Consider the following 27,755-nt stretch of genomic DNA (forward strand, 5'->3'; position numbering starts at 1 on the left):
TCCAAATTTAACTTCCAATAGATACATTTTTTTACTGCAGTATTTTTTCTTTTCTGTAAAAATTTAACAATGAGTATGTTCTGTATTCATAATTCGATGAAAAATTTCAAGTGAGGGATATTTTTTTATTGGTGTGATCTAATGCAATGAAAGTAAGCTTATTATTATGATCGTGTTGAAGGGTCTAGTTTTGTAGATACCATAATTATTTTCGACAGGCTGAGAAGGGCGTTAGTCTCACGTAGTAACTTATATTCCACTCGGGATACTATTGTTGTGGATATTCGATCTACACTGTTATGGTATATATAGTATATATATAGTATATGTAGTATATAGCAGAGGAAAGATGATGAAGAAGAGCAAGGGACAGATGCAATCCATAGGTATACATACTTATATGCGGAACGGCACGAGGCTATTACTTGGACATCATGCCTCAGTGCACACTCATTACTCTACTGTATAATATACGCGATGCTCACATTGTACTTACACATATTATTTTATTTATTTATCTCTTTCTCTTTATTCCATTCAGTAGTAAAATATATTGATAACAATCTCGAATAATATACTCTATTATCTTAGATAAAGTAGATAACCCTGAACGATATTTCACAGCTATTTTATTTATCCATTAAAATTTTTAAATGAAAAATTACTTGAAATATTTATTTATTTATTTATGACATTAAAGTAACGACATTTAGTTAACGAGTAGTATTAATATTCAGCTTCTGCTCAATAAAGAAACCTGATAAAGTTAAATTTTTAAATTTAAAATAAAATACTTGGTTAATATTAAAATAAAATTTAAACGATTATAAAATAATAATTGTAATCCCCTGACGTATTATACAATGCTAAAGAATATAATCGGTAGGGTGTTATTAGAGCTCTTGGAAGCTTCTTTTAAAAGTAATCCAGCTGATGATAATCCTTAAGAAATTTTTCTGGTCTTTCGCGTCCATGTAAAGAGTATTTGCTCATTTATTATTATTTTTTTTTTTATATATCCTCTTATACTTTTATTATATTCACTCTTCTGCTGCTTTCTTTGGGTTGAAGTGTATAACACTGAGTTTTGGCGCAGTGCGCCAACAAGTAGCCTTTGTGAGTGCTTCGTGTCAAGGATGGTATACTTGACAGCAAGGTCTATTCTCCTTTAAGAGGAAAAAAATAAAAATAAAAAATAGGGAAGCCTGCCGTAAGTTCTTCTTCATCTCTGATTTTACTTCACTCTTCTCTTTATTCTCGTCTTCATATCTTTTTCCACTCGACTCTGTCATACAACTAACGCAGGATCTCGTGAAAGGAAAGGAGTCTGTGGGGTCCGGGGCGGCTTAACTTTACGATCTCTCGAAATCCCGCCTGATATTATGTATATATATATAGAAAGATAGAGATATGTATACATGTATGTATAAAGAAGGCCCACCCGACCAAATGGAAACGAAATTATAACACGCCGATGAGCATGCGTCGACTGCTCTTATTCCGCCTCGTTGACAGGAAAAAGAATTTAAAACTCAAAGGTGCGTTAAAATTTTTTTTCAAGACGGTATTGATACATCGAAGATTCAAAGAAAAGTAAATTATTTTATAACAACTTGTTGATCATAAAGATAATTTGGGCTTGAGAAAAATATATTTTAATTGTAAATTAACTGTTCAGATAGAGTCTGCATGTTGTTTAAACTGCCTGGCATACTTCTATCTACAGTTGAACATACAGAAAATATTTCGTGTGCCGAAATCCCGGACGATCTCTAACTGGATAAGATACGAATTGGACTAGGCACAAAAGAACCGTCTGCTCATAAGAGAGAAAACGAGCCAGATGCGCTTTTTCAGTGCTCATTCAATCGAAGGGAATTCTGTTTAAAATATAGTAAAGAGCAATCTTTATGAGATACATATATATATGTATAGCAATGAACTGGTATCATTAAAGATCGGTAATAGATGACAGGTAGGCTCATTCTTCACCTGGAAATTCTAAAAGAACGTTTTTTTGATTTTATCTTGTCATAGTTGCTCTATTTCATTGAATAAACCAACAGATTTGAATTGAATTATTACACATTGCTACTATAAAAGATATATTTTATATCACTTTTAATATTTTCAAAATTATTGAAATGTTTCTAAAAGAAAATTTTTTTGAACATAAAATACATGATAAAATTTATTTATTTATTCTATTTTTTTTTTTTTTTCATACGTACACAGAAAAAAAAGGATTTTTTGGCGCAATAAATTTTCACTCGTCGAAAAAAAATTTTTGCTTGCCCTTAAAAATTTTCAGCATTATGAATTGAAAACGAGAATTTACTTGGGAAGAGAAAAAAATTTTTTCAGGCGTGAAATAATTTCCTGTCGCAAAAAGTTTTTTCTAGTCCTTAGAAAATTTTCGTTTTCATTTCATAGTGCAAAATTTTTCTTGCGCCAAGAAATCCTTTTTTTCTGTGTACTGAAATTAATTTAAAAATGTGAAAAATTCTGATTGCATGCAGGACTTGCATTCAAAAATTTAATCATGAATTATTTCTGAAAGTTGTTAATAGAAATTAATGAAATATATTTTGTTGTGATATGATGATAATAATAATAAATTCAAACTACATCAATACTCTTATGATTTTAAATAACATCAACTTTATTTGATAGTTTAATCATTACATTTTAATACTTTTATTCTCGACAATACATAAGTATTGTTTATTTATTTTATTTTAAATATATTTTTATTAATGTGTGCTTTATGGGATGTCTGTAGTCTATTTAAAGAACACGCTTGTTATTTTTATTTATTTTTTGTTTCTGTTATAAGTATACAACAGTTATACATATATATAAATATAGTTGACAAAAACGTAAAAACAAAAAATATCAGAATTACATATATATACATACATATATATAATAATTTTAATGTTGTCTTTATTTGTAAAACATTTATTTATTATTTGGCAACTATTTTATCCCTTTTGTGCGAAAAAAATATTTAACCACAAGGGATCATTAATATAATTATTTATTTTTTATTTCGGGTGAATAAATATATTATTGTATAAGAAATGACATATATGCTGTTTATCATCCTGTAGATTTGTTAATTTCACTAAAAAATATTCATTCTTCGGAATGTTGGGTGTAGTTTGAATAAATTGTGCCAAAGAGGGCCGTGTAAAAAATTGTTGCGCGTTAATTTTATTAAAAAGAAAAAAAATTTAATTTTAAATAAATCAATGATTAAAAAAAATTCAAATTTTACTTTTTATGTTTTATCGTAATATTGAAACATTTTTAAAATGTTGTTATTTTTTTACTTTATTTAATCGTAGTATGCGTGTCCCCCTATAATATAATATATATTTATTTATTTATATATATATATTTATTTATAATCATAAAACTCTGGCTTTCTACCCTGTTTTGTCCCATGGACCATTATCCTGTTTGTAATCTTCTAATTCGCTAACTCGTATAGAAAAGTCCGGGACACGATCAAAATTAAATTTATAATTAAACAGAATATTAAAAGATTTGCTAGGATTTTGCAAAATTAACTAATAAAAAAAAAAATCAAATTTCCTATGAAAGCTTACATAAATATATCTAAAGATATTCAAATTATGTACCGCTCAAATTATTAAATAAATAAATCGTTTCAAAAGTATCACATTTAATCTTACAGTAGAGAAATTTCTTAATTTAAATTTGAAAAAAAAATTTTTTTGTTCCTAATAAATATTCATTTACATCTATAATTATTTTATCTAGCTCCGAACTTCTCTATTAAACGAATTTATTCGAATTTTTGATTATTTACACTTTAGATAATTTTTCATAGAGTATTACTTACTACATAAATTTATTTTTTATTAACTACTTATCCACTAATTACTGGGAGATCTAAGTAAAACGAAAGAAAAATTATAATATTAATAATGATAATAAATTGACGCGTCTAATCCAGAGACCATAAAACCTAATATCTACATATATACAGAAAAACTCAAAAGCTCAAAAATTTAGACAATGTCTTGATAGAGAATGTGAAATTATTTTAATATAAATTAAATATTCTTATGGTACTTATTTTTTTTTTTTTTTTTTTTTTTTTGATTCAAAAATTTATACATCAGAGTAAAATAAATGAATGATTTGAACTCGGTACAGTAGTATTTAATAATGGACGTTAGTATTTACTAATTATTTTGAGGAATATAGTGCGTTAGTTGTGTAAACAAGTATACAATCATTGTATATACATATTGAATGTACTTGTAATAAGCTTGTATTCTGTATAATAATAATCCAAAACGGAAATGCTATTTTGTCTTTTTCTATAACTGTTTATCTATTTATAACTTTTTTGTTTTTGAAATTTTTAATAATTACCATCTAAAAATTGAACGATTTGATCGCTCGTTTAACGTAAGAAATTTATCATTTTATTCCGATTTTTTATTTTATTTTCTTTTATTTATTTATTTACTTTTTTTTACTTTTTGGTATATTTGTTCTACTAAACTAAATGCCGCGATAATTTAAAAACGCAAATGCTTATAGTAGTACATATTAAAAAAAAAGCCAATTATTTATAAATGACCTAAGTCTTTTCTTGATTGTGCTTGCCTTGATTGCCTGGAACCCAGGGTCACAACGAGTGGTAATCACCTAATACAAGACCACTATGATAACCAGCATGAGATGATGCCATACCCATTGAACTCATGCCTTGATAAGCTCCCATGCCCATATTCATTGACATCGCATTCATACCATTAACGCTTTGCATTGAATTTGGTAACATTGTTGATGGCCCCATGGGACTCAAACTGCCCATCGATGGCGCTATCGCTCCCATTTGCATCGATGTTGCTGTATGAGGCAATGATTTTTGAATGTCTGCTGATGTTGGTGTCCCTATCAGATAATCCTATCACATAAATTTATTTTTTTTAATTTTTCAATTGAACCTTTAACTGATACACTGTAAAAAATCGGGAGTGATTATGGATTTTATTTCAATCCGAATCCACTCCGTCACTGAGAGTTTCAGGGTTTAAAAAAAATTACCCCGCGTACGGAGTAAATAGGGAGTATTTTTTCAGAGGAGTGATTTCGGAGTGATCTAGATTTTATTTTAAATCGCATTCACTCCGATTCGGGATTTCAATATTAAAATAATCTCCGGATTTCACTCCGAAGGGATCAAATAAAAAACCAGTCATCCGCTTCGTATTCACTCCGCATTCACTCCAGATTTATTGGGCGTTTACTCCGAAAATGTTTTACTATATCACAAATATTATCTAGTCAAATCTACATAGGGTGAAGGTACCGTTTTTGGCCACGTTAGGGCCAGTTTTGAACACTTAAAAAATTTAAATAAAGTAATTTTTGAAGGACACAGTGACATAATTAATAATTTCTCAAATGTGTATAAAGATACTTTTGTCACACTGTTGCAATGGAAATTTTATTTTATACTTTTTCATTATTCAAAATAAAATTTTCTATGTCCAAAAAGGGAGCAGTGGCCACAAATGCTACTTCTACCCTATATATGGTCTTTTGAAATAATACCATACATACATTTTTTTTTTTAATATTTAAGACAATTTTTAAAAATGAAAACGAATAACCTAACTCCATTTCCATCTTACGGAAATTAAAATAATTAAAAGATATTTTGAACAATACTGTAAATATGTCAATTATTGATTAATTACCTGTGGACTGTAGTATTGCATATAATCCAGTTGGCTTTTTTGTTGAGCACAACTGGGCGGAGGTGGTGGTAAAGTAGCAGTAGGATGGACTAAACTGTGACTGGTATTGTGGCCAGGTTGTAAATGATGTTGAAGCTGATGATGAATATTCCTTTTATCGTCGCCACTATCACTGCTAGTATCGTGGTGCATATGATGAGTGGGCGTATGAGAGTGACTCAAACTCGTGCTCCCGTGGTTTGGATGATAAGAGAGTGGACTAGGAACAGAAACAGGCGCGGGAAGCTGGTACATGTTTGATGATTGTTGATGGTCAACCATTCGCGGTTGTTGTTGCTGCTGTTGTTGCTGTTGTACTGCACATGGGGATGGTTGCTGTGGTTGTTGCGTCGAATTTATAGATTGACGTTTTGTATCATCTCCACTTTCGCTACTAGAGTCAACTAAACCTCCGCCATGGCCTTTATCTTCTCGCTGGCCACTGGAACATTCAAAATATTGCTCGTTAATTTTCAAAATATTTACATACATTTGATAAATATAATATTTTCAGATAATTTTCGTAATTAAATGTTGGAATTGCTGTAGATATACTTAGAAATTATATTGATAAAGTAATGTCATCTATATATTTTGTTGTGAAGATATATAGAAGTAATGGCTAAAGAAGCAACAGTCTTGAACAACTTTAACGCACATGGACGGTGATTTATAACAAGGATATACAGTATGGGCGTGAGAATTACGTGCCGGTTGTGAAATACAAAAATAAATAAATTGAATGGAATAAAGGAAGATAAAAAAGGAAAAAAAGAAAAAAATGTTGAATAAAAGTGAGCAAAAGTGAGACCATACCACAACTCCCTCTCGCGGTGACGTCTCGTAAACTCAATTTAGCAGAGCAGACCTCCGGGGAGGACCTGCGGTGCTGCACGCGCAGCTATTTCCAGCCTGACAACGGGCTATCGTTAACCGCTTGTTTTACAAGTCGTTCTGACCCACGGGGCTCTGACACCCCGCGAATTTAATACGTGTACAGGGTGTTTTTTAACGATGAATTTGCACGAAACAAACATACTTTACAGCCATAAAAATTATAACCGATAAAAATTTTTTAAATATATTACCGTAAATATCTTGACGAACTACTTTTTTTTTTCTTATTTCTTTGAAGAAAACGAAATTCCTATCTGATTTTTATAAACACCAATGAAATGAAAAAGAAACGGCCGTGTCGAAAATCACGTGGGAATCAAAAGTGAGATCAATAATGTTACTAGACAGATATCCGAAAAAATAATAAAAAAATAAAAAGAAGAAATAAAGAAATGACTCCCGTTATAGACACGATGGAATATAAGAATTATTTTCGTGAGACACGATCAAGATACAGAGTCTTCTTTATTCTGTTATATTCTTGGTGCCTTATTGAGAAGAGAGAATGACTTAAAAGCAGAAAAACAGTACATGAAAGAGGTATTTTGGTGCCACCCGTTGCATCCGGGGGGCCTATATAACCCGAATGAGGTGTCCACCAGGTATGTCTTATCCAAACATCTTAGTAGTAAATTTGTCCAGGCTCCTCCGCGACGGGACATCCCAAGAACCGCGACACGAGACTTCTCCCTCTCTTCTCCTTATTCTTCTTCTCCTGTATCGCATGTTTCTACCGTTTTGATTAGAATTCTTGACACGTACCATCGAGATATGTTTATCGTTTTATTCATGTACCGTGCCACTTTTTTTTTCGTCAACTTGACCATTTGCTATTTATTTTTATTATATCTAATCTGCTTGTGTTTATTAGAATTAATTAATTAATTTTGTTTCATTTTATTTTTTTTTTATTCTACCAACTTTTTTATTTTGACCGTTTTATTTTTTTTATTTTTGTTGAACTTGTCTCTTAATGGTCCAGTATAGACCACCATCTTTATATGCATATGCGCGTGCGACCATTGAAGCTGAGATTTCGATCGGGTTAGCGTTGTGAATTTTATTAATCGCCTGGCACATAAATTAACCACCCGGACCTATACAAAATTCTTGGGCCAGCAGTCGGTCGTTGGAAACTTCGATTTACTGAACGATAAGTTCCTGTGACTCTTCTTTGGTTTATACATGAACACGCGTGAGATGTATAAGACAAATAATAAATAATAGATGTGAAAAATTTCATTACATTGTTTTATGGTTTTTAATTTTTTCATTACAAATACGACAGTTTTGTTTGGACATAATAAAATAAGATATTCATCAGACAATAAAACAATTTGAAATTGATAAATTGTTCATAACATTTTTTAAATATTCAAAATAATTTCATTTTTTATAACCGCACGATAAATTTAACTTCCAAACTGAACTTTTTAAAATTAATCATACATATAGAGATAGTGACGATAAAATTTCAATTAAATTTGAAAACTTTATAGATTTTTTTTTTTTTTCAAAATTGATTCTCATATAAAACTATCTTGTTATTATAAGTGATAATATAATTTTGTATGCAAATTAAAAATCCTTAATACTTTTTCAAAATATATATGCTCCGCGTATTTAAATAATATTGACGATATTATTTTAAATTACAAAGAGTAAACATAACTGATGCATAATCGGCATGAATAATTAATGAAGCTAAATTGAATATTTAAACCATAGTTTTATCATAATCTTTTATCAACCATATACATAAATTCAGTAAATTATTATAAATATATAATTAATAATGTTTAGGTTTAAAATTGAAAATAACTGTACTATGATCTTATAATATTAAAAATAAATATAATGTAATTAAAAAAAAAAAGTTTGATTATGCACGAAAGTTTAATTAAAATTTCAAATAAAATCTCGTACTTTATATATGCCACTGAGCTAATATGAGAAATCCGGTACGATATTTGATTGCACTTCAAAAGTTGGTCACAGTGGTGTGAAATTAATAGCAGTGCATGACGATGTAGAAACCGAAATATGATATTACATCTATGAATACGGTAATTCTGAAATAAATTTTTATATCATTGAATATCATAATATTTATTTGATACATTTAAATACGGAGAAGAATCGAAGGTTAAACTTTATTTGAATTTAGAAACAAACCGATAGTATGCGTCGGATTTTCAACTGATTTCAACGTGATTTTGTCACTTGAGCAAAACTATATTTGTGATTTTATAATTATTGAAGAAAATTTTTCGTAGCAGTACTTTTAATTGTATAATAGATTAATAATTTAAGTAAACAAACATACAATTTGACTATTGATTAACTATTAGCTATATATCTGAAATTATTAAATAAATTTAAAACCAAAAAAATTATTTCTGTGCATTAAAATTTTTGTCACTTCCAATTTGTATTTCGCGCGTGTACTTATTTTTTTTTTGTAAATTTATTCCAATGCGTCAATTTGATGTATTTTTTATGATGTATAGAATCAATTGGGAGTCAAAAAATCGAAGCTTATTCATTATACTTTTCTTATATCTTTTTTACCCGAAGCAATAAAAATTGTAATATTCACTATCGTAGCATAATATCTACTATTATATTGCCTAATAAAACCTACATTAAATGATTATAGTAAGCTCTCATATGCTATATAGTAATTTTTATTATTAGGATAGTAACTTCTACTATCTTGGTATTAAAAACGACTAGTCGCAGCTCCGTCAGATTGTTAATATTACTAACGCAAGTAGTAACTGTTAACATATTAACATCTCACATGATAGAATTAACTATACCTATTATAATTGTTAAAATATTAAGATAGCTACAGCTAAAAATTTTGCGATTGTAATAATAACGATTCGGCAATAGTAGAAACTACAATTTTTCTTCTCCGTGCTCTCTAAACATGAATTAGTGAAAATTAGTGAATATTCACTAATTCCAAGTTCAAACTGAACCACTAATTTCAAAAAGTGGTTCGGCTGGCACTCAAAATTAGTGAATATTCACTTATTCCACTTATTCATGTTTAGAGAGTGTATTATAAAATTTTCTATAATTCGAAAAAAAAGAATACTCTCGAAAAATGAAGTAATGAAATTAAATGCGACTATTATTAGTGAATATGCGATGGGAGTCAGCTATAAATACACCATTAGTTGAATTAGCAGTATACTTATAGCTGGACAAATAGTGACTATCCACTGATTTGCCGTGATTTTGAATAATTCATTTGTAGAGAGTAACTTTCTTTTTTTGGAAAATTTTCAATTTTCTTAGCAGAAATGGGGAAAAAAAAAGTTTAATGAAGTATATTTTTGATCTCTCTAAAAACGAATCAGTGACAATCACGTTACAATCACTATTTTACAGTGAATAGTCACTTACTGCTAGTAAGAAATATACCACTATTTGAATTAGTGACATACTTTTCACTAGTAAACAGTGAATAGTCACTATTTTCACTATTTCAAATTTAAGAGAATACCCGATATTAAGAAATGTATTTACATATATTCTAATATTGCTACTTTTTTCTCTTACTTTATTAATATATAAAAATTTTTAAAGTTACTGTGGGTAAACAGCAGGTGAGCCGTCAACACTTCTATTCGCGTCGGGTTTTTAAACTCAACCATAACCAAAGATACCAAAAAGCAATCTCATGGGGTTCGACAGCTGGTTCTATAAGTAGATGGTAATGAAAACACTGTTATTTGACTTTAAACAATATCCACATTAGTTTACTCAGGTAAATAAAAATAGGGTTTATTTACCAATTTCAATAGGTTGCAATGGCTCCAATATATTTTTATTTCACATGATTTATTTTTATTTATCTCAAATTTTTTTAAAAACTGTTAGACATATAATAATAATAACAGGCTTCAAAGATAGAATATTTTAGCTACTACTGAAATAAGATAAAAAAATGAATTTAAGTACAAAGATGCGCCGGATCATACTAAAACACTTTTGGTGTTACAAAATTTTATTTAATCCGGATTACGTTGAACCTGCCAATGTACTCAATAGTCCATATCCTTCTATCTTTTTAGCTCACCCAAAAAGATATACATTACAAAACTATAAAAATAAATGTTATATACAAGTCGTCTGACAATGATAGAGAGATAAAAAAAAATTTTTTTATGAGTGTATGTAATCGTTATGTGTTTATGTGTAGGTGTAGAACCACTGATTATCGTACTTGTTGCTGATCCAAGATTAGGGAACACCCACTGTGACTTGACGAACTGTATAATATATATATATGTATATATTTACAGTCGAATATATATTGAAATCACTGATAGTTATAATTAATAATTTGAATATTTTACAAAAATTTTCATCATTTTAACATCTTTATTTATTTCACTAAAATTTAACTCATATATCAAAGTGAGCCACTATACCCTCAAAAAATTTGAATGCATACACAGAAAAATGAATTTTTTGACGCAAAACATTTTTACTCTCCTCAAGATGATTTTTACTTGCCCTAAGAAATTTTTTGCATTGTAAATTGAAAACGAAACATTTTTCTAGTCCTTAGAAAATTTTTGTTTCCATTTCATAATGCAAAATTTTTCTTGCGCCAAGAAATCTTTTTTTTTCTGTGTACAATAGTTGAAAAAAAAAATTATTTATCATCTCAATTACTATTTTAAAATTTATTTTATTTATAAATATGCTTGAGTTAAATTTTTGAGCCTTCCAAATAATCAAAAATAGTCTTGTTATTTAATCTTTAAGTGACATAATATTCTTTAAATAAACAAATATTATGTGTAAAATGTGTTTACTACTTGTAAGATACATAAATTACAATTATATAAATTAATGTCTGAGAAATGTGTTGACTAAAAACAAAATGCATATAATTTTTTATCAAAAATTAAAATCCACATAATTGCTGTCACACTTGTTTCAAGGATCATAATTATTTAATACATTATTTAATGTAGTTATCGCGTATTTAGTTTTGTATAAAGACATATACAAGTAACATAAATATAAAATGTGACCGTGAGACATAAATTGTTGGTCAAGTTATTAGAACGTTTAGATGAGCCAGACGAGACAACCTCGTAAGAGTCTTAATCGTCGGCTATGAGCCATACAATCTACCTCATTACATAATGACTATAGAGACTAGACACTGTAGATTAACAAATTTCTATGTATAATATACATATATACATATACATTAATACAAATATAATATACAGCTAAATAAACTTTAAGTTCACTAAACTTTTATTATGTTTACTTGTAAAATATAATTATGCTTTTTATCAAATAATTAATCTGCAACATTATTATCATTTAAATTAATTACAATAAATAATGAAGCTGATATCGCTAAATGATTTTAATGGATACGAAAGTAATGATCAATACATTTTTGTCTCTCCTTCTCTCTCTCTCTCGTATACACCCAAAAAATATTTTATAAACTCATATGTATATTTACATCTATACATATGTAGATATAAATACATGTAACGTAACATAAAACTCCGACTTCGTTAAACTAAATAATAGGATCATTATCCTTGCCAATGGCCGTAATCGCAAATTGGATGCGTCTGCACGTGGAGGGGTGTACCCGGTCTCTGTATATACATATTGAAACGTTTTTTTTATTTTACGATGTTTTAACACACATGTACATCACACATGCTCATATTATACATACTGACTGACATGACACATCGTAAAAAAAGAAAGATGCTACTGAGAACGCGTGCATGAATGAATGCCCCCTCTGTCCCCGTTCACATGTAGCTTCCATAAGTTAATGTAAGAACGATATTTTTTAAAAATAAAAAAATCTACTGATGGAGAAAAAACTTTGATTTTTAAATTTATCAGTATAAAATATATATTTACATGACGTTAATTGATTTATCAGTTAGTTGGCTTATAATAACTCATTTAAATGCATATGCTTGTTTTTAAAATTTTATAAGGTTGAATCGGTTGACCTTTTTCGAGTTTAAAAATTCGTGACTTGAGTCGTTTAGATATAATCAATTTTTTATCTTTAAGATATGTTTAAATTATTTATTATTTTTTAAATATTTTATTTTTGATAAAATAAATTAATCTTTAAATTTTTAAATTCATTTTTACTTTCAAAAATTTTTTTTTATCGATGTTTTTTTATTTCATTGACTTTACATACCGACATTACACTACCAATTACGAAATTTTTTTTACTTCATTTAAATTTTAACTCATGTATTATAACTGTAATTGTGAATATGTGAGCAAAATGCGTTTATCGTCATCATCCTCGTTTATACTGTTATTGCAACTAAATTTTTAATTTAAACTATTAATAATGTTAGTCATGTTGTTTTACTTGTCTGTCAATAGAATTTTTTATAATGATATTTTTTAAATAAAAAATATTTTTAATTATTTACAATAGTCAAAAATAAAAAATAAAATATGAATTTATTTATAAAAATTTTCCTACATGTCAGTTTTTAAACACATAAAAGACTAGCTTATAAATTTTTTCATGGTATTAAAGGTCAAGATCATCTGAAATATATTTTAAAACAGTATACTGCAACTTCTCGGATTGCCAAAAGATTATACATCCAACTTGTACGCCCGCGAGTTGTTATAACGTGAATTACTCTGAAAACAACTGCAAAGCTGTTTTTTTTTTTTTTTTTTTTATATATAAAAGTTCTTCCTGATGGTCCCTCATTCACATTTTACGAGTTTTTATGCAATGCCTTAAACAATTGGTGTAATAGCTCTCCGGTTTCAGTTAATCTTCCGTTTGTTGTTTTAGAATAAATAAAATAACATTATTCTCTTACTCTCTTAATTTTGAAATAGTGAAAATAGTGACTATTCACTGTTTACACTGTAAAAAATTAGTGGAGTGAACGGGTGTAAATCCAGGGTGGATGACTATTTATTTAATCCCCTCAAAGTGAAATTCACTCTGAAAGGGAGTTTATTTTAATATTGAAATTCCGGGTTGGAGTGAAATTCACTCCTAAAAAGACTTCAATTTAATTTTAAAACTTCGAATCGGAGTGGATGTGGATTTAAATGAAATCCAGATCACTCCGAAATTACTGTGCTCAAAAAAAATCCCTATTTACTCCGTATGCGGAATAATTTTTTATAAAATTCCGAGTGACAGAGTGAACTCGGACTTAATTAAAATCCGTAATTACCCCGAATTCACTCCCAATTTTTTACAATGTACTAGTAAAAAGTGTGTCACTAATTCAAATAGTGGTATACTTTTTACTGCACCGAAAAAAAAATAAGTGCTGCAACAGGATGCAGTCCTGTTGCTATCACATGAAAATCCTGTTGCTGAAACAGGATTTTGTCCTGATGCTCCCACAGGATATTTCCTGTTGCTGTAACATGAAAATCCTGTCGCTGCAACAGGATTTTATCCTGTTGCTCCTACAGGACTGCGTCCTGTTGCAGCGTGTATTTTTTTTTCTGTGTGGCAATAAGTGACTATTCACTGCCAAATAGTGATTGTCACGTAATTTTTACTAATTCTTAGAGTTATTAGAGAATTGATGCATCAAACTTCATTACTATACATGTTTTAATGTTCAATTTAATATTTCGGTTAAATGTGAAATTATCTATATAGTTACCAGAGAGTTTCAAAATGGTGGTCGCTATACCGAGCATACTAGAGATGAGCAACAAAAAGCGAGGGCGGCGTAACGAGGGATGAAGCCGGATGGTAGTTGGTCGCTAAAAGCCAAGGGAGATTTCTCCTAGGGGTGGCTGCGCCAATATTTACTCTCCTGGAAGGTCGTAAGAGCTCCAAGAGAATGACGAAAGCGGTTCCCTTTCTCTCTCATTATTTTTTGACTCATATATTTATATACCACAGATATAACAAGCGTCCCTTTATTTTTCAACAAAATTAAACATACTTTTTTTTATGGAAAAAGATATTTAAAAAAAAAGTAACTGTCATTGACTTTTCAATATCTCATTACATTAAAAAATAAAATTATTATTTTTTATATAAAAATTCTATAATTTTTCAATTAATTATATTTTCATTAAATGTTAAAACTGTTTTTTAGAATTTGATTTAAATGTGAACAATGTGTGTTGCAAGAATACTATCATACGAAATGTAGAGCAATTATATCTGAAGGAATGTTTGTACAAAAAAAAATTCAATTGTTCTTTATATAAAAAAGAGAGATCAAATCTTTTGAAATAGGTATATAAAAGGGTCATATCCTCCTCTTTGAGCCCTCATCTTTAGCCTCGACATTCGTCCTATCCGTACTTTACGATGCTATACAGTGCTCTTCACATTCAAAAGGGGAGTCAGTACACCAAGATAAAGCGGGGCCTGTATGTGCACATATACAGAGACAAAATGACGGGAAAACAAATACGTTTTCATATACTCACACGTGTCCATGAAATTAGTGCACGCCCACGCGTTGAGAGTATGGTGGTCTTTGGGGTTGGTATATACGCCATCAGTAATGTTTTGTTGACATACTACGCTACGAAGAGGCCATTACTGCCACCGCATTCACCCTCTTTTGTTATCCCATTCAGAGGAAGTGAAGTGATGTTTGAGGTTTTATCGTTATGAACGTGAATCAATACTACTTAGGAGTTGAAAGTTTTTTCACTTTTGTCAATTAATAATAATAAGCAACTATTTGATTCACAGTAAAAAATATTGTGTATCTGTGTTAAAAACGGTCCGTGTTAAATTTTTTGTGTTGATTATTTTGTGTCAAATCAACACAATTCTTTGTGTTACTTTAAAATTTTCAATCGATCTCTTATTCAACACTTTAAAAGTGTTACCTAGTACAAAAATCGATATTATCAACATTTATTAAGTGTTACTTTAAAATCAACACAAAAAAAGTGTTGAAACGACAGTTGAATTGTGTTAAAAAAAAATGTCTTCCTTCTATTCACGCGGGAAGCGCCATTAAGCATCAGTTTTGCTTGGTTAGATTATTTTTGGGACATTGATTTTATTTATTTTCAATTGGACATGAAAAAATTAAGTTGCCGAAGTTCATGATTCGTATAGTTTAAAAAAAAAAATATTCAAAAAATTGCATCTGTAGCTTTTTTATTTTTCTACATGCGCATATTTTTATTTTTTTTTCGTAATTGATTTGTTGATTAAAAAATTCAAAAATTGTTGACTGTCTGCTAACTTTAGGATCATGTTTACTATCACAAAATAGTTAAATGTTAAATAATAATTGTTGACACTTTTGATAACCTAAAAATAATCCATGGTACAAATATAAAAGTTAACATTTTTTTTGTGTCACCATTAACATTTAAAAAGTGTTGAAGTTACTTCTTATGTCACTCGTATTTTGTGTTGAAATTTTAACACAAATTTTGTGTTGAAATTCAACACAAATAGTCTGTGTTGAAAAATAACACAAATATTGTGTGGACCGTTTCTAACACACAAATTGTGTTGATTTTAACACAATATTTTTTACCGTGTTCTATCATAGTCTATGCCGGAATTTTTAAAATAGTTCTAGTACTATTATACCTTTGGAAGTATTTATTTATTTTGACTCCTAATTTCATATTCAGAGTCATGACTACTTGAAACTACTATACTATTATTTAGTATGTCGTTATGGCTGTAACTACTTACAGTAACAAAGATGTCAGAATGCATCTAGTAGTTATAGTCAATAAATATATATTTCAAGTAATCATGAATTTACTACTTATTTGTAGTATAATTATTCATCGATTCAAACTCCTGAATTGTAGTAATTTTTGAAACTATTATAAAGTTTTAGTAATAATATATAATTATTCCGAAAATTGTTAAAGTTACTGACAGCAGCGTAGGATTAAATATTTTTGAAAATACTCTAAGCACTCTAAGCATTGTTGGTCGTTTGAATTCGGATTAGACATGGAATGCCTATTTGTCTACAAAGAAGTAGGTCGCGGAAACGTATATATAACGTATGAGGAACTACTTGAATTTCAAATTAGAAGTTCATCAATTTATAAGTAATCAGAACAGTTTAATATGTGTGGTATAGTAAAAACATTTATCTTTTAGAATATATTTGAATAAAATTTTATTAAAAATAACTGAAACAAATAGTATAATTCCCAAGTATATCGAGTTGTCCCACCGTTATCTAAAATTTTTCGCTCAGTCTTATTATAAAATTTTCTGCGTGTAATACACAGTTAAAAAAATTAACTTGGTTCAAGTAAATTATTTTCTTCAAAATATCTTTCTTGTTTCGAAACATCTAAACTTTTCAATTCAAAAAAAAGTTCAATCTTGAATAAATAAATTATAACTCTTCAATCGAGAATAAAAATTTTTCTTTCAAAAATTTTATTCTTGAAAGAAGCGTTTTATGTGTTCAAACAAGATGCATATTCATTTCTCCCAAGAATTTTTTTCTCTTGGTTTGAGGCTGATAATATTGACTCAGGATGATACCGACTTAGTTTGAGTATAGCGCATTTTCTGAATCAGGATGTTATTTTAATCGATTGAGAAATATACAAATATATTTTTTAAAATTATTAATTAGTTTATTAATACAATACACTGTAAAAAATCCGGAGTGAATTCGGAGTGAAACTAAATCCGAATTCACTCCGCATTCACTCCGCCACTCGGAGTTCCGGAGTTTTGAAAAAAATCACTCCGCATGCGGAGTGAATTGGGAGTTTTTTTTTAGCGGAGTGATCTCGGAGTGACGCGGATTTTATTTCACTCCCAATTCACTCCAATCCGGAGTTTTAATACTTAAATAAATTTATATTAATTTATATTAAACTGCTAAACAATGTGTGTGTGCGAGTGTGTGTGTGTGTGTGTGTGTGTGTGTGTGTGTGTGTGTGTGTGTGCAAATGTGTGCATGTGTGCAAATTTGTGCATGTGTGCGAATTTGTGCGTGTGTGCAAATTTGTGCGTGTGTGTACAAATGTATGCGTGTGTGTTTGATTGTGTGCTTGTGTGCAAATGTGTGCGTGCGTGTGTGTGCGAGTGCGCGTGTGTGCCTGAATATGTATGTGCGTATGTGTGTGCAATCAGCTGATCAATAATGTAATACTTGAATTTTTACTTCGATTTTATTATGTGGAGTTATATTTTATTAATAATATTTCCAAAATTCCGGAGTGAATTTCACTTCGGAGGGATTAAATTAATAAAAAATTATCTACTCCGCGAAAACTCCCCTGCGGAGTGAATTTTACTCCGAGGGGAGTGAATAATTAAAAATTCATTCACTCCGCATTCACTCCGGATTTAATCCGCATTTACTCCGCGAATTTTTTACAGTGTAGTTACTTATACTAATTTTTAAATTGGAAGTTTAATGCATATTTTTATTTAAAAAAAAATTTATTTATGCTAAAAATTTAAATAATATTTTCGTTCAATGACCACATTTTCAATAATAGAAAATTTGAGGTTATCCAGTAAATAACCATTGACAATTAAATACATTTACTGTGAAAATCTTTAAAGTTTGAACACAGTAATTATTTACTACTTTAGGTATCATGATAACGAAATTTGTTCATATTTATATCCATTAAATAAAAATAATTATCAACGGCGAGATTTATGTTTTGATGTTCATACATAGTTGTGAACTTACAATTCAAAACTAACTACAACCAACTGAGAATTAAGAAAAACAAGCAAATACGATATACTCATCGAGGCGCCACCTGGCGTCAAAATTTTAACTTCACCCAAGTAAATCTGTTACTTGGTATGAGAGTTAAATTTATTGTGTGAAAAAAATGTACTTTTGAACCAAGCATATACAAATCTTGATTTAAGAATCCTGAAACTCCTTGAGCCAAGGAATAAATTCTTGAAGCAAAAAAAATGGAATTTTTCAAACTAGCATTCTTGATTCAAGAATATTTCACTTGAATCAAGTCAATTTTTTTTTCTGTGTATGAATAATCCGAACTGAGAGTTGAACCGAGACCTTGTCGGCTACGCGCCGAGTGCTCTTCCAGTTGAGCTATACGAGTCTATGCCATATTCCGTTCAATTTATCTGTATCCAAAACAATAAAATAATTAAGCGCGAAATATCAACCCTCTAAAAATGAATTAGTGAAATTCACTATGAATCAGTGGATAGTCACTATTTCTACAGCTATAAGTATACCACTAATTCAACCAATGGTATACTTATAGCTGGTTCCCAGCGAATATTCACTAATTCAAGTTTTCATGTTTAGAGAGAATATTCTAAAAAATTTATTAATTAGCTTTTAAGATGAAATAACATAAAAGGGCCCATTTTGCCTCAAATTTGAATTTTTAATTTTTTGAGCATATTGATTCCGAATACATGGCCTTAAGGCTAGAAAAAGTAAAAGGGGTGAAAAAAATTTTCAATAGACGTGGCATATTGATATTAAATACATGCACAGAAAACAAGTTATCTTGAGTCAAGAAAATATAATTTTGAAAGACAAACGTTTTTGAGAACCAAATCAAGATTTTTTTGAGCCTAGAGAATTGGTCTAGGTCAGAGGAGATTTCTACTTTATCCGAAAAAATTTTCAAAAATATTTTTTTGAATCAAGGATATTTACTTTCAGTCGACAATTTTTTTTCTGTGTGGTAAAGGGCTAGAAAGAAGTAAAGCAAATTAAAAAACAACTGAGAATATATTATATAAGCCCTTTTTTTAAGAGGCTCATTCTGTCCCTCCCTCTCTTATACGAATCTAAACCTTATTAATCTTGTCCTTGAAATTATGCATTTTATAATTATTTATTTTATTTAGATACGATTCCTCCACAAATTTATAATTTTTTTACGAATAGTTAAATGCAGAGGACAATATGTATTTTAATATAAGAAGATTATGAAATCTATGACGAATGTGTTCGAGGGTAAAACTGATTAAATTAATTTCCTATGTTGATAAACTTGATAATTCAAAAAATTATTATTCAAATCATTTGATACAGCGGGTACACGAATTATTGATAAAAATTTGTCAGCAGTTGTAGTAATTTCTTATCTATATTGGAAAAATGAGAAGCATAACACAAATAATCATAGTCTACATAATAATAAAACGTGGAATTTCTGAGTAAAGCTATCATATAACTGATATACTGATGTAATACTTAGCTACTTCAGGTCTTGTCGACTTGATAAAAAAATGCTGAGATATTCAATTGAGTTTCTCGTGGAACCGTGACAGTCTTACTGCGCCAACGTAATAAAAACTTGGCTTGTACACATTGTCTCGTGGGGGAAACAAGGTGTTATATAAAAGGGTACATATCTATGCTTGTTTTATTTCTCATGGGGACAAACGCCCACGAGACACTTATTCCCCCGTACTCTTTATCCCAAGAGAGCATTTGGCAGCCGCCCCCTGTAACATCCTACAACCGTTTATCTCTAAATTATATGATATGTATCGCGTGTCTGGTGTTTTCAGTCATTGAAAAATAGTTTTTCTTCACCATATCACTTTTTAACTATCAAAGCAATTACTGATTACAGACTAATTTTCAATAACCATTTCCTTCAATAAATGTCTATATTTTCAGAGCTAGAGAATTTGTTAGAGAAAATGTCAAGATATGATTTATGTATTAAAAAATTATGTGGTACGATATCTTCCCGATCGATTTAACAAACAAATTCAATTTAATTTTAAAAAGTTATCGGATCAATTTTAGGGCTGATGATATAGAGTTTTAGAGCTGATTAGATTTTGGAATCAATCCATGGAGTAAATTAGAAATTTTCCGAAAAAAACATTTTTGAAGAAATTTCATTTCTGAAATATCTTTGAACGTATCGATTATGCTCAATTTCTCAAAAATTGTCGGAATTAATAAGCTGCTTCAAACGCCACCTCCAAAAGCCGAATCGGTTAATCCGTTCAGACGTTACAGAATATTCATATACAGACGTACGACATGCACACATCCATACACTTGGACATGATCTTGAAATTAGTCAGAATGGCTTCCTAGAACCTCGAAATGTTAAGATCTGTTAGAAATTCGATTTTCGAAAATCGGACCGAAACCAATAACTTCTCTTATTTTAAAAATTATCAATTTTCTTAGCGGAAAGTTGAAAAGTTTTCTGGAGCACAATTGGATAGTCCAAAAAGTCTTCTTCTATGACGATTTTTACTTTTTCAAACTTATGTATAAATAATAATTTAATATAAATTGACTATTAATTCCGGTGAAAACAATTTTGCAGTCGATGAATATCTCGATTCTCAATTATCAACTTCGCCAAAACATAGCGATCAGTCAATAGATTACTGCTAATATAATGAACATATCACAACGAAAATTCGACTTAATATAGTAATATATTGTAGGATTTCCTGTTATTAATATACCTATCTCTGGAAATATATTATTGTAGCACGTAAAATTTGTGGTTGAATATATATATATATATATATTTACAAATGTATACAAGAGAGAGGACGGCAGCCACACGCTACCATGGGAATACACAGAAGCCATAAGAAATTCGATATCGTTCCTGTCGACTTCGCGGCCGTTCCGCAGTGGTGGTGCTTCCCACTTCCTCTCTCTTCATTATAGTATATATACAAACCAATCTAGTAAAAACACCATGTCCAAGTGTAAGGATGCGATGTCTCATGACAACTTTTATATCTTTCAACAGTTGTGGCAGATTCGCACTAGGCATGATCACGTCTCGGAAGTACGATCAAGTATCATCAATTCATTCTATATATACACACACACATACATTGTCTTACTATGTGGTTAATTTTATTTTCCCATGCGATCAGAATATAAATGTTTCAAAAATTTGCTCAGCTATTTTATTTATTATTTTGATAAATAGAATTAACTATTTATTTTTTCAACTTACTTCAGCTCAAAACTTTCCATAATTATTTTCTAGATTAAAACTTAAATAGAATCACTAAAAAAAACCTAAACACCTCGATCTTGATTATAATTTAAAGTCCAATGACTTTTAATTTGAAGTTTAAATTATTTTTCCATGAATTAAATTTGATAAAAAGTTACCCTTTAGAAATATGTTTCATAACATTGATTGCTGATTAAGCAAAACTTCCGAGAAACAAATTGTTTCTTGTTTATAAATTACCATAGTCATAACAATAATTAATAGAGAGAAAAGTTTTGGAACTAAAGAGAAAGATATCAACTGAGTGTATAATTTTTACATCAACTTGATAAATTAATTAGAGAACAAAATATTATTTTAATTGAAATATAAAATAATTTCATATATATAATATTGACTAACGAATTTTGATAGTTATTACTTGATGAATCATAGTAGTCTACTTGACTAAAGTTAGCTTATTCATGCTGCAGCATTATAGTTTCATATTCTCAAAATATTAAACAACCGAATTCCTCATACATTAGTTTCTTATAAAAATGGAACGAGATATTACTCAAGAATCTCACCCAGTATACATGTATATATATATTCTTAGTGCTTTTCCTGTGTCTTACAACGTTGTGGGAGAGATGGTAATGCATTACGTTGGGCTCGACGGCGATCTAAAATCGGATGTGGAGCAACGACCTTCGGGACAACACGGATCATGAGTTGTATTTTTCATTCCGATATTTGAGTAGCCGGGATATGTGATAATGCTTCCGACTCACTAATTTCATCAATGGTCAAGTGCTGACTGATATATTATAGCAAATAAATATATATCAATCAACAATCTCTTTCAAGTTAAATCATGTTACTGACCAACAGAATTCAAAATAAATGCAAACTCTTTCTTCACTACATTTATAAAACTTCAGACGTTTTTGACGAAATATTTTTTCAGTCAAAATTTTAATTTAAATATTTGCCGTCAAAAATAATTATTTATTTGCAGTAATAAACTAAGTGACATTTAAAGATCAAGATAATGAAGAAAATAATTACATAAATTATTCCATTAAATATATAATATATTCATTTATTTAACGGAATAAAATGTATTTCTGGCATTTCACCTTTTTTTTTTTAAATTTGATCTGTTAATTTACTGAAACGAGTACGAGATAAAATCTTTACTTTCAAAGGTTCGCTGGGTGTTATTTTTGATACGAAAAATTCTCAAATTAGCTAAAAATTTATACAAAGTTTATCTTTGAATTTAATAATTTATTGTCTACATAAATCATTTTATTTATGATAATACTATCTAATAAAATATTAAATGCTGCGATAAAATTTTTGCTATACCATAAAACCAATCGTAAAGAATACAAAAATAGCCACCAATTTTTCGACTTCTTTTGATGGATTAATAAAATGACGATAGCTGTCAAAAAACAATAAAAATCTGACGACAGACATTTAAATTAAACTTTAAAGAAAAAATTCGGTTGAATATCCAAAAAAAGTCTGTAGTAATCTACATGCGTTGAATATTTTATAAAAAAATTATCCATCTGATCGAACTGCTACACTGAGGCCATTTATTTTTATTTAGTTTATTTTATTATTTTTTTTTTAACGTATGCTAATTCAAAGCCTGCGGTCCATGATCGTCGTATTCACTGGCTCGTGAAAAAACGTGTTATTTCAAAAGAGTTGGGTATACTGTATCCAAAGAATCCAAAGATTAAAAATACAAAAAAATATATCCACACTTTAGTTAATTTTTTTTTTTTTTTATATTAATAACAGTTTTAATTTTTTGATATATATGTGATGTTCATATTCATCATTCGCTAACACACGCATATAATATAACATAGTACAACTGTTAATTTAAAAACTATCACTAACCTTTGTTCAGCAGCTCTATCACGTTGTCTTCTATTTTTGAACCAGTTGCTTACTTGTGTAGTAGTTAAGCCAGTACTTTCTGCCAGTTCACGTTTCTCTCTCGGTGACGGATATGGATTTGAAGCATACCATTCTCTCAAAACACTTCTTGACTTTTCTTTGAAACAATAAGACGTTTCTTCGCCGTCCCAAATCGTCCTTGGTAACGGAAACTTTCGTCTCACTCGATATTTCCCTAAAAAAATAAACCCATTTCATTAAATATAAAACATTTTAAACCAACACACATGTCCACAAACTATATATTTATAAAAAATACAAACCAACAGCTCCAAGTGCTCTGCCACGAAGTCTTTCAGCTTCAATATAGTGAGCTTTGAGCCACAAGGCTTGTAGTTTTGGATGATTGTGTGGACTAAATGAGTTGCTTTCAAGAATTTGGTAAAGCTGCTTGAAATTACATCGATGAAAGGCAACAATTGCCTTTGCCTTGAGCACACTTTCATGCCGTTGAAGACGTGCACATTGTGGTAATGACCAGAGAAACCTGCCAAGACGTTCGATGGAACCAGCTTGCTGGAGTACCTGGACAGATGACACCATCGCCTTGAAGACGATAGACAGGAGGGGCACACTGTTAGTCGGCAGAACTCATCCCGATCTCCTCTTACTCTAGTATATCTTGTATATATTATCATTATCGTATCCTCAATCATTATTATCTTTATCGATTTCCGATAGATCATCTCCCACAAACCCCTCATTAACCTACAGTTATTTATTAATTAACGGTTACCTAAATTATTATTTTTTATTTTAATATTTTTATGACCTTTTTTCTTAAAACGGATTAACCCGAAATTGTTATTTCCTCGCGATACAAGACAACTAGCGCCCACGTCACACGGATCATTAACGATACAATTGTTTTATGACTTTAAATACTGCATTCATATATATGTGTGTGTTATTGCATACATATATTTCATAGTATTATTATTAATTTAAATTATTAAAAGTTCCGTGTGACGAAAGCAAGGAGCTAACGACGTACGGCCGTTATTCGCGCAAACAATTAATTCATTATTTCATTTATAACTTTGGGTATTCTAAATATTAATATTAGTTATATTGTTTGTAATATTATTAATTGCTGTATTATTTAAATTCATTATAAAAATTTAGTATTTAATATATAAGGAAATATATTTATAGTTTAACGTTATTGTAATTATTTAACTGAACAATAAAAATAATAAAAACATATTTATAGTGAATTAATTTAAATCCCATTGACTGATATATTGTAAATATTATATTAATATAATGAACATAAACATACTTTCAAATACGGCTATTATTTCTTAACGTCGGATCACGCGCTGACAAACTTTAGTGTGCGGTTCAAAAATACTTGTATATATGATGATTCAAATGATATAATAAAAATATTTATTATTTTTCGTTCGTTGTCAGACCAAGCTATCGACGAAGCATTAAACTGACATTAAAAATTATTGGACCAAGAAAATAAAACATAATTTACGGAGTTATTTTATGTAACATAAATATTTTCAGTGTTTATGATTAAAAAATCAACATTGATAATCTAACAAAAGAAATTATAAATAACAATGGATTATTATATCATTCGGTAATTCAATATTGACATAATAAGATAATTGTAAGTAAAAAAAGAAATTTTTGAACCGACCAACTACAGAATTCAAAATAAAATTTCGTTAGTTTTACTAAAAAAATATTAAACCCTGAAACTATTCATATATTTACTTGCGTTAAAAAAGTAACCGAACATTGAATTTTCTCTCAGTATAAAAACAAAATATATATGAACAAGAAAACAAACAATAAGCCAAAAAAAGGACTAACCTCACAAACGCAAGCAACTTGCTCCTGAGTAAACCCAAAAGTGGGCAGCTTTTCATTAGTATTGGCACTAGCTCCAGCAGAGCTGGCAGGACTGTCTTGAGGGCTGTAAGTGGTAAGGGCTCCGGCACTACCAGTAATATTGTAAGTGCCAGCAGCATCGACGGACCCCGTGGCGTGACCACCCAGTGAGTTTGGGGTACCCTGGGGACTATAATCACCAGTTGAACCGAGTACATCAGCTCCTGAAGACGGTCCCATAGCGCCACTGGTCCCCACGGCACCACCGTAGCCCATCATCACCTCATTGGGGCCAATAACGCCCCCAGGTACACCGTTACCTCCACCCTCCACTGTGAACTTGACACGTTCTCCACACACTGTCTCACCAACACTTGAGTTGTTACTTTATATACTTAAATTATACTTATTCCTCTTTATCAATTTATTTCTCCAAAACCCAACTTACTATGCCTACTTGTATTTATTGTGTCTATGCGCTCACAATTTACTACCCAAAATCTTTATTTTCCATCAGTAGAAAAGTAAAATTGTTTTATCATCATGTCTTCTGACAAGTATTTGCATAATTAACAAAAATAAAATAATAAAAATGATAATGAAAGCGTGTAGTTTTGATCACTTGAACGACATTCGACAGATAGAAATGGAAAACTAAATACAAGTAGATTTAAAATATAGAGTAAAGTATACACGGACTTCTTGAAGCAAGATATTTTTAGTCGAGCCACTGGTGCTGCTGCTACTGCTGTTGCCTCTGCCTACTCTGTGTACACTCTCTACACCACTCTAACACCAGGGATATTTCTCGAATTACCAAGCTACCGCGAGGTCAACTACAATTATTCTCTAATCCGTTGGCCTCTTTTTCATTAAAAATACATGGATTTTTTTAAAATTCATACACGTTTTAATTGTCTTGTATTACTTGATCACATGCTACCCAATATCTGATTAATGGCAAAACGGATTTTATGTTCCTAGATGATAACAAGGATTTATACCTTGTTTTTTTTTTTTATTACACGTTTATATATTTTACAGGTTGTACAATAAGTATATATATGAACACACAGTCTGAGATGTGAATATACGGTATTTATAGACTCATATTCTCGTCTCTCTACTTCCTAAATATATTTTTCTCAAGCGAACCAGCACTCTATTATTAGTTCAGCCACTAGTGAGAATGTGATATCCCAACTTAAATATCAAATTAAACATTTTTTTTTCATTTGTCAAGTTATATTATATTCACATATAACACACTTTCCATGACGTCCATTAAATATGTATATATATAACATATAATAATTTAAAATATATATAAATTGAATTATCGCATTAAATGATATGCAACACTAGATAATTAACACACAATTCACTAGATTAAAATCACTATTTGAATGTTCAAAATAGCATTCTTCAATAAATAACATAAATATTTATTGTTTTTATCCTAATAATCATCATCGTTATTATTATCCCTGACTAATCCACTTTAGGTCATAAGAAAAACAACACTTTAATGAGTTTACTAGGTGTTACAACACACAGCTTCACCACTATGATGACGTTCGCTAACGCACGCATGTGAGACGACTGGTTCGCGCACAACATCTTAACTGTTCCGTTTCAGCATCCTCGTGCCTCCACCAAATCACACATTGGTAGGGGCGTGACCTTTCAGTGTGTTCAGGGCCCAGGAATATAAACGTCTATTGGATAGCAGGCGTGGTCAGCTTTGTAACGCCTCTGTACTATTGGTTGCTGAATATGTTACCAACTAACTAGTTACGCGATAGTTGAACCCACTTTTTTACCCCTTCGAAATAACTAAATCGAGCTAAAAAACTTAGGGGTATGAGCATGTGACTCAGAACTTTTATATGTGCCCCCGCCTTTTATTTATTTGCACTCAGGATGTTTTGTTGTTATTGTATAAAACTTTTTCAATGTTCAATCTCTTTGTGTTATATTCAAACTTAACATTTTTTTTAATATTCATAAAACTACTTTTTTTAAAATAACACTTTTTGTGTTTGTCGAAAGTCGGTGTTTGTTTACATACAAAAAAAAATAAAGTTTTGGAATAAATTTGTTCATAATAAATTTTGAAAGAACCAGTTGCATAAATTTTCATGAAAACTTTTTAATTGAAGATGATAAACAAATCATATGACAGTTAAGAAAGTTCATGAGACTTTGACATTAATTGAAGAAATAGAAACAAGTAGTTACGGTCAATTTACTTGGAAACAGTAATATAATTATTGTAATAGTATTTTTATAAAATTATAG

The 27,755-nt window shown here is 29.8% G+C and overlaps 1 protein-coding gene across 2 annotated transcripts; it reads right to left on the reverse strand.

Moving 5' to 3' along the window:
- Positions 1–2,649: 2,649 nt before the first annotated feature.
- On the reverse strand, positions 2,650–27,068 carry LOC130675623 (homeobox protein six1a-like). 2 transcript variants are annotated; one of them, XM_057481409.1, is made up of 5 exons: positions 25,437–27,068; positions 23,870–24,131; positions 23,547–23,781; positions 5,748–6,228; positions 2,650–4,951 (listed from the first exon to the last, which is right to left on the reverse strand). In XM_057481409.1, the coding sequence occupies exons 1-5, from the start codon at positions 25,731–25,733 to the stop codon at positions 4,670–4,672; spliced, it is 1,557 nt and encodes a 518-aa protein (XP_057337392.1). In that variant the 5' UTR covers positions 25,734–27,068; the 3' UTR covers positions 2,650–4,669. The 2 variants fall into 2 exon arrangements, with proteins under 2 accessions (XP_057337392.1, XP_057337391.1); XM_057481408.1 differs by having other exon boundaries at positions 23,870–24,152; positions 25,437–27,067.
- Positions 27,069–27,755: the final 687 nt, after the last annotated feature.

The sequence above is a fragment of the Microplitis mediator genome, chromosome 10 (assembly GCF_029852145.1).
Source record: "Microplitis mediator isolate UGA2020A chromosome 10, iyMicMedi2.1, whole genome shotgun sequence".
NCBI lineage: Eukaryota > Metazoa > Arthropoda > Insecta > Hymenoptera > Braconidae > Microplitis > Microplitis mediator.

Excerpts from the sequence above, each read along its gene's own strand:
- LOC130675623 (XM_057481408.1), bottom strand. The coding sequence starts at position 25,733 with ATGATGGGCTACGGTGGTGCCGTGGGGACCAGTGGCGCTATGGGACCG. Across the intron at positions 24,153-25,436 it reads AAGTTGCTTGCGTTTGTGAG|GCGATGGTGTCATCTGTCCA; the intron begins GTTAGTCCTTTT and ends ATCGTCTTCAAG. Across the intron at positions 4,952-5,747 it reads TGCAATACTACAGTCCACAG|GATTATCTGATAGGGACACC; the intron begins GTAATTAATCAA and ends TTTATGTGATAG.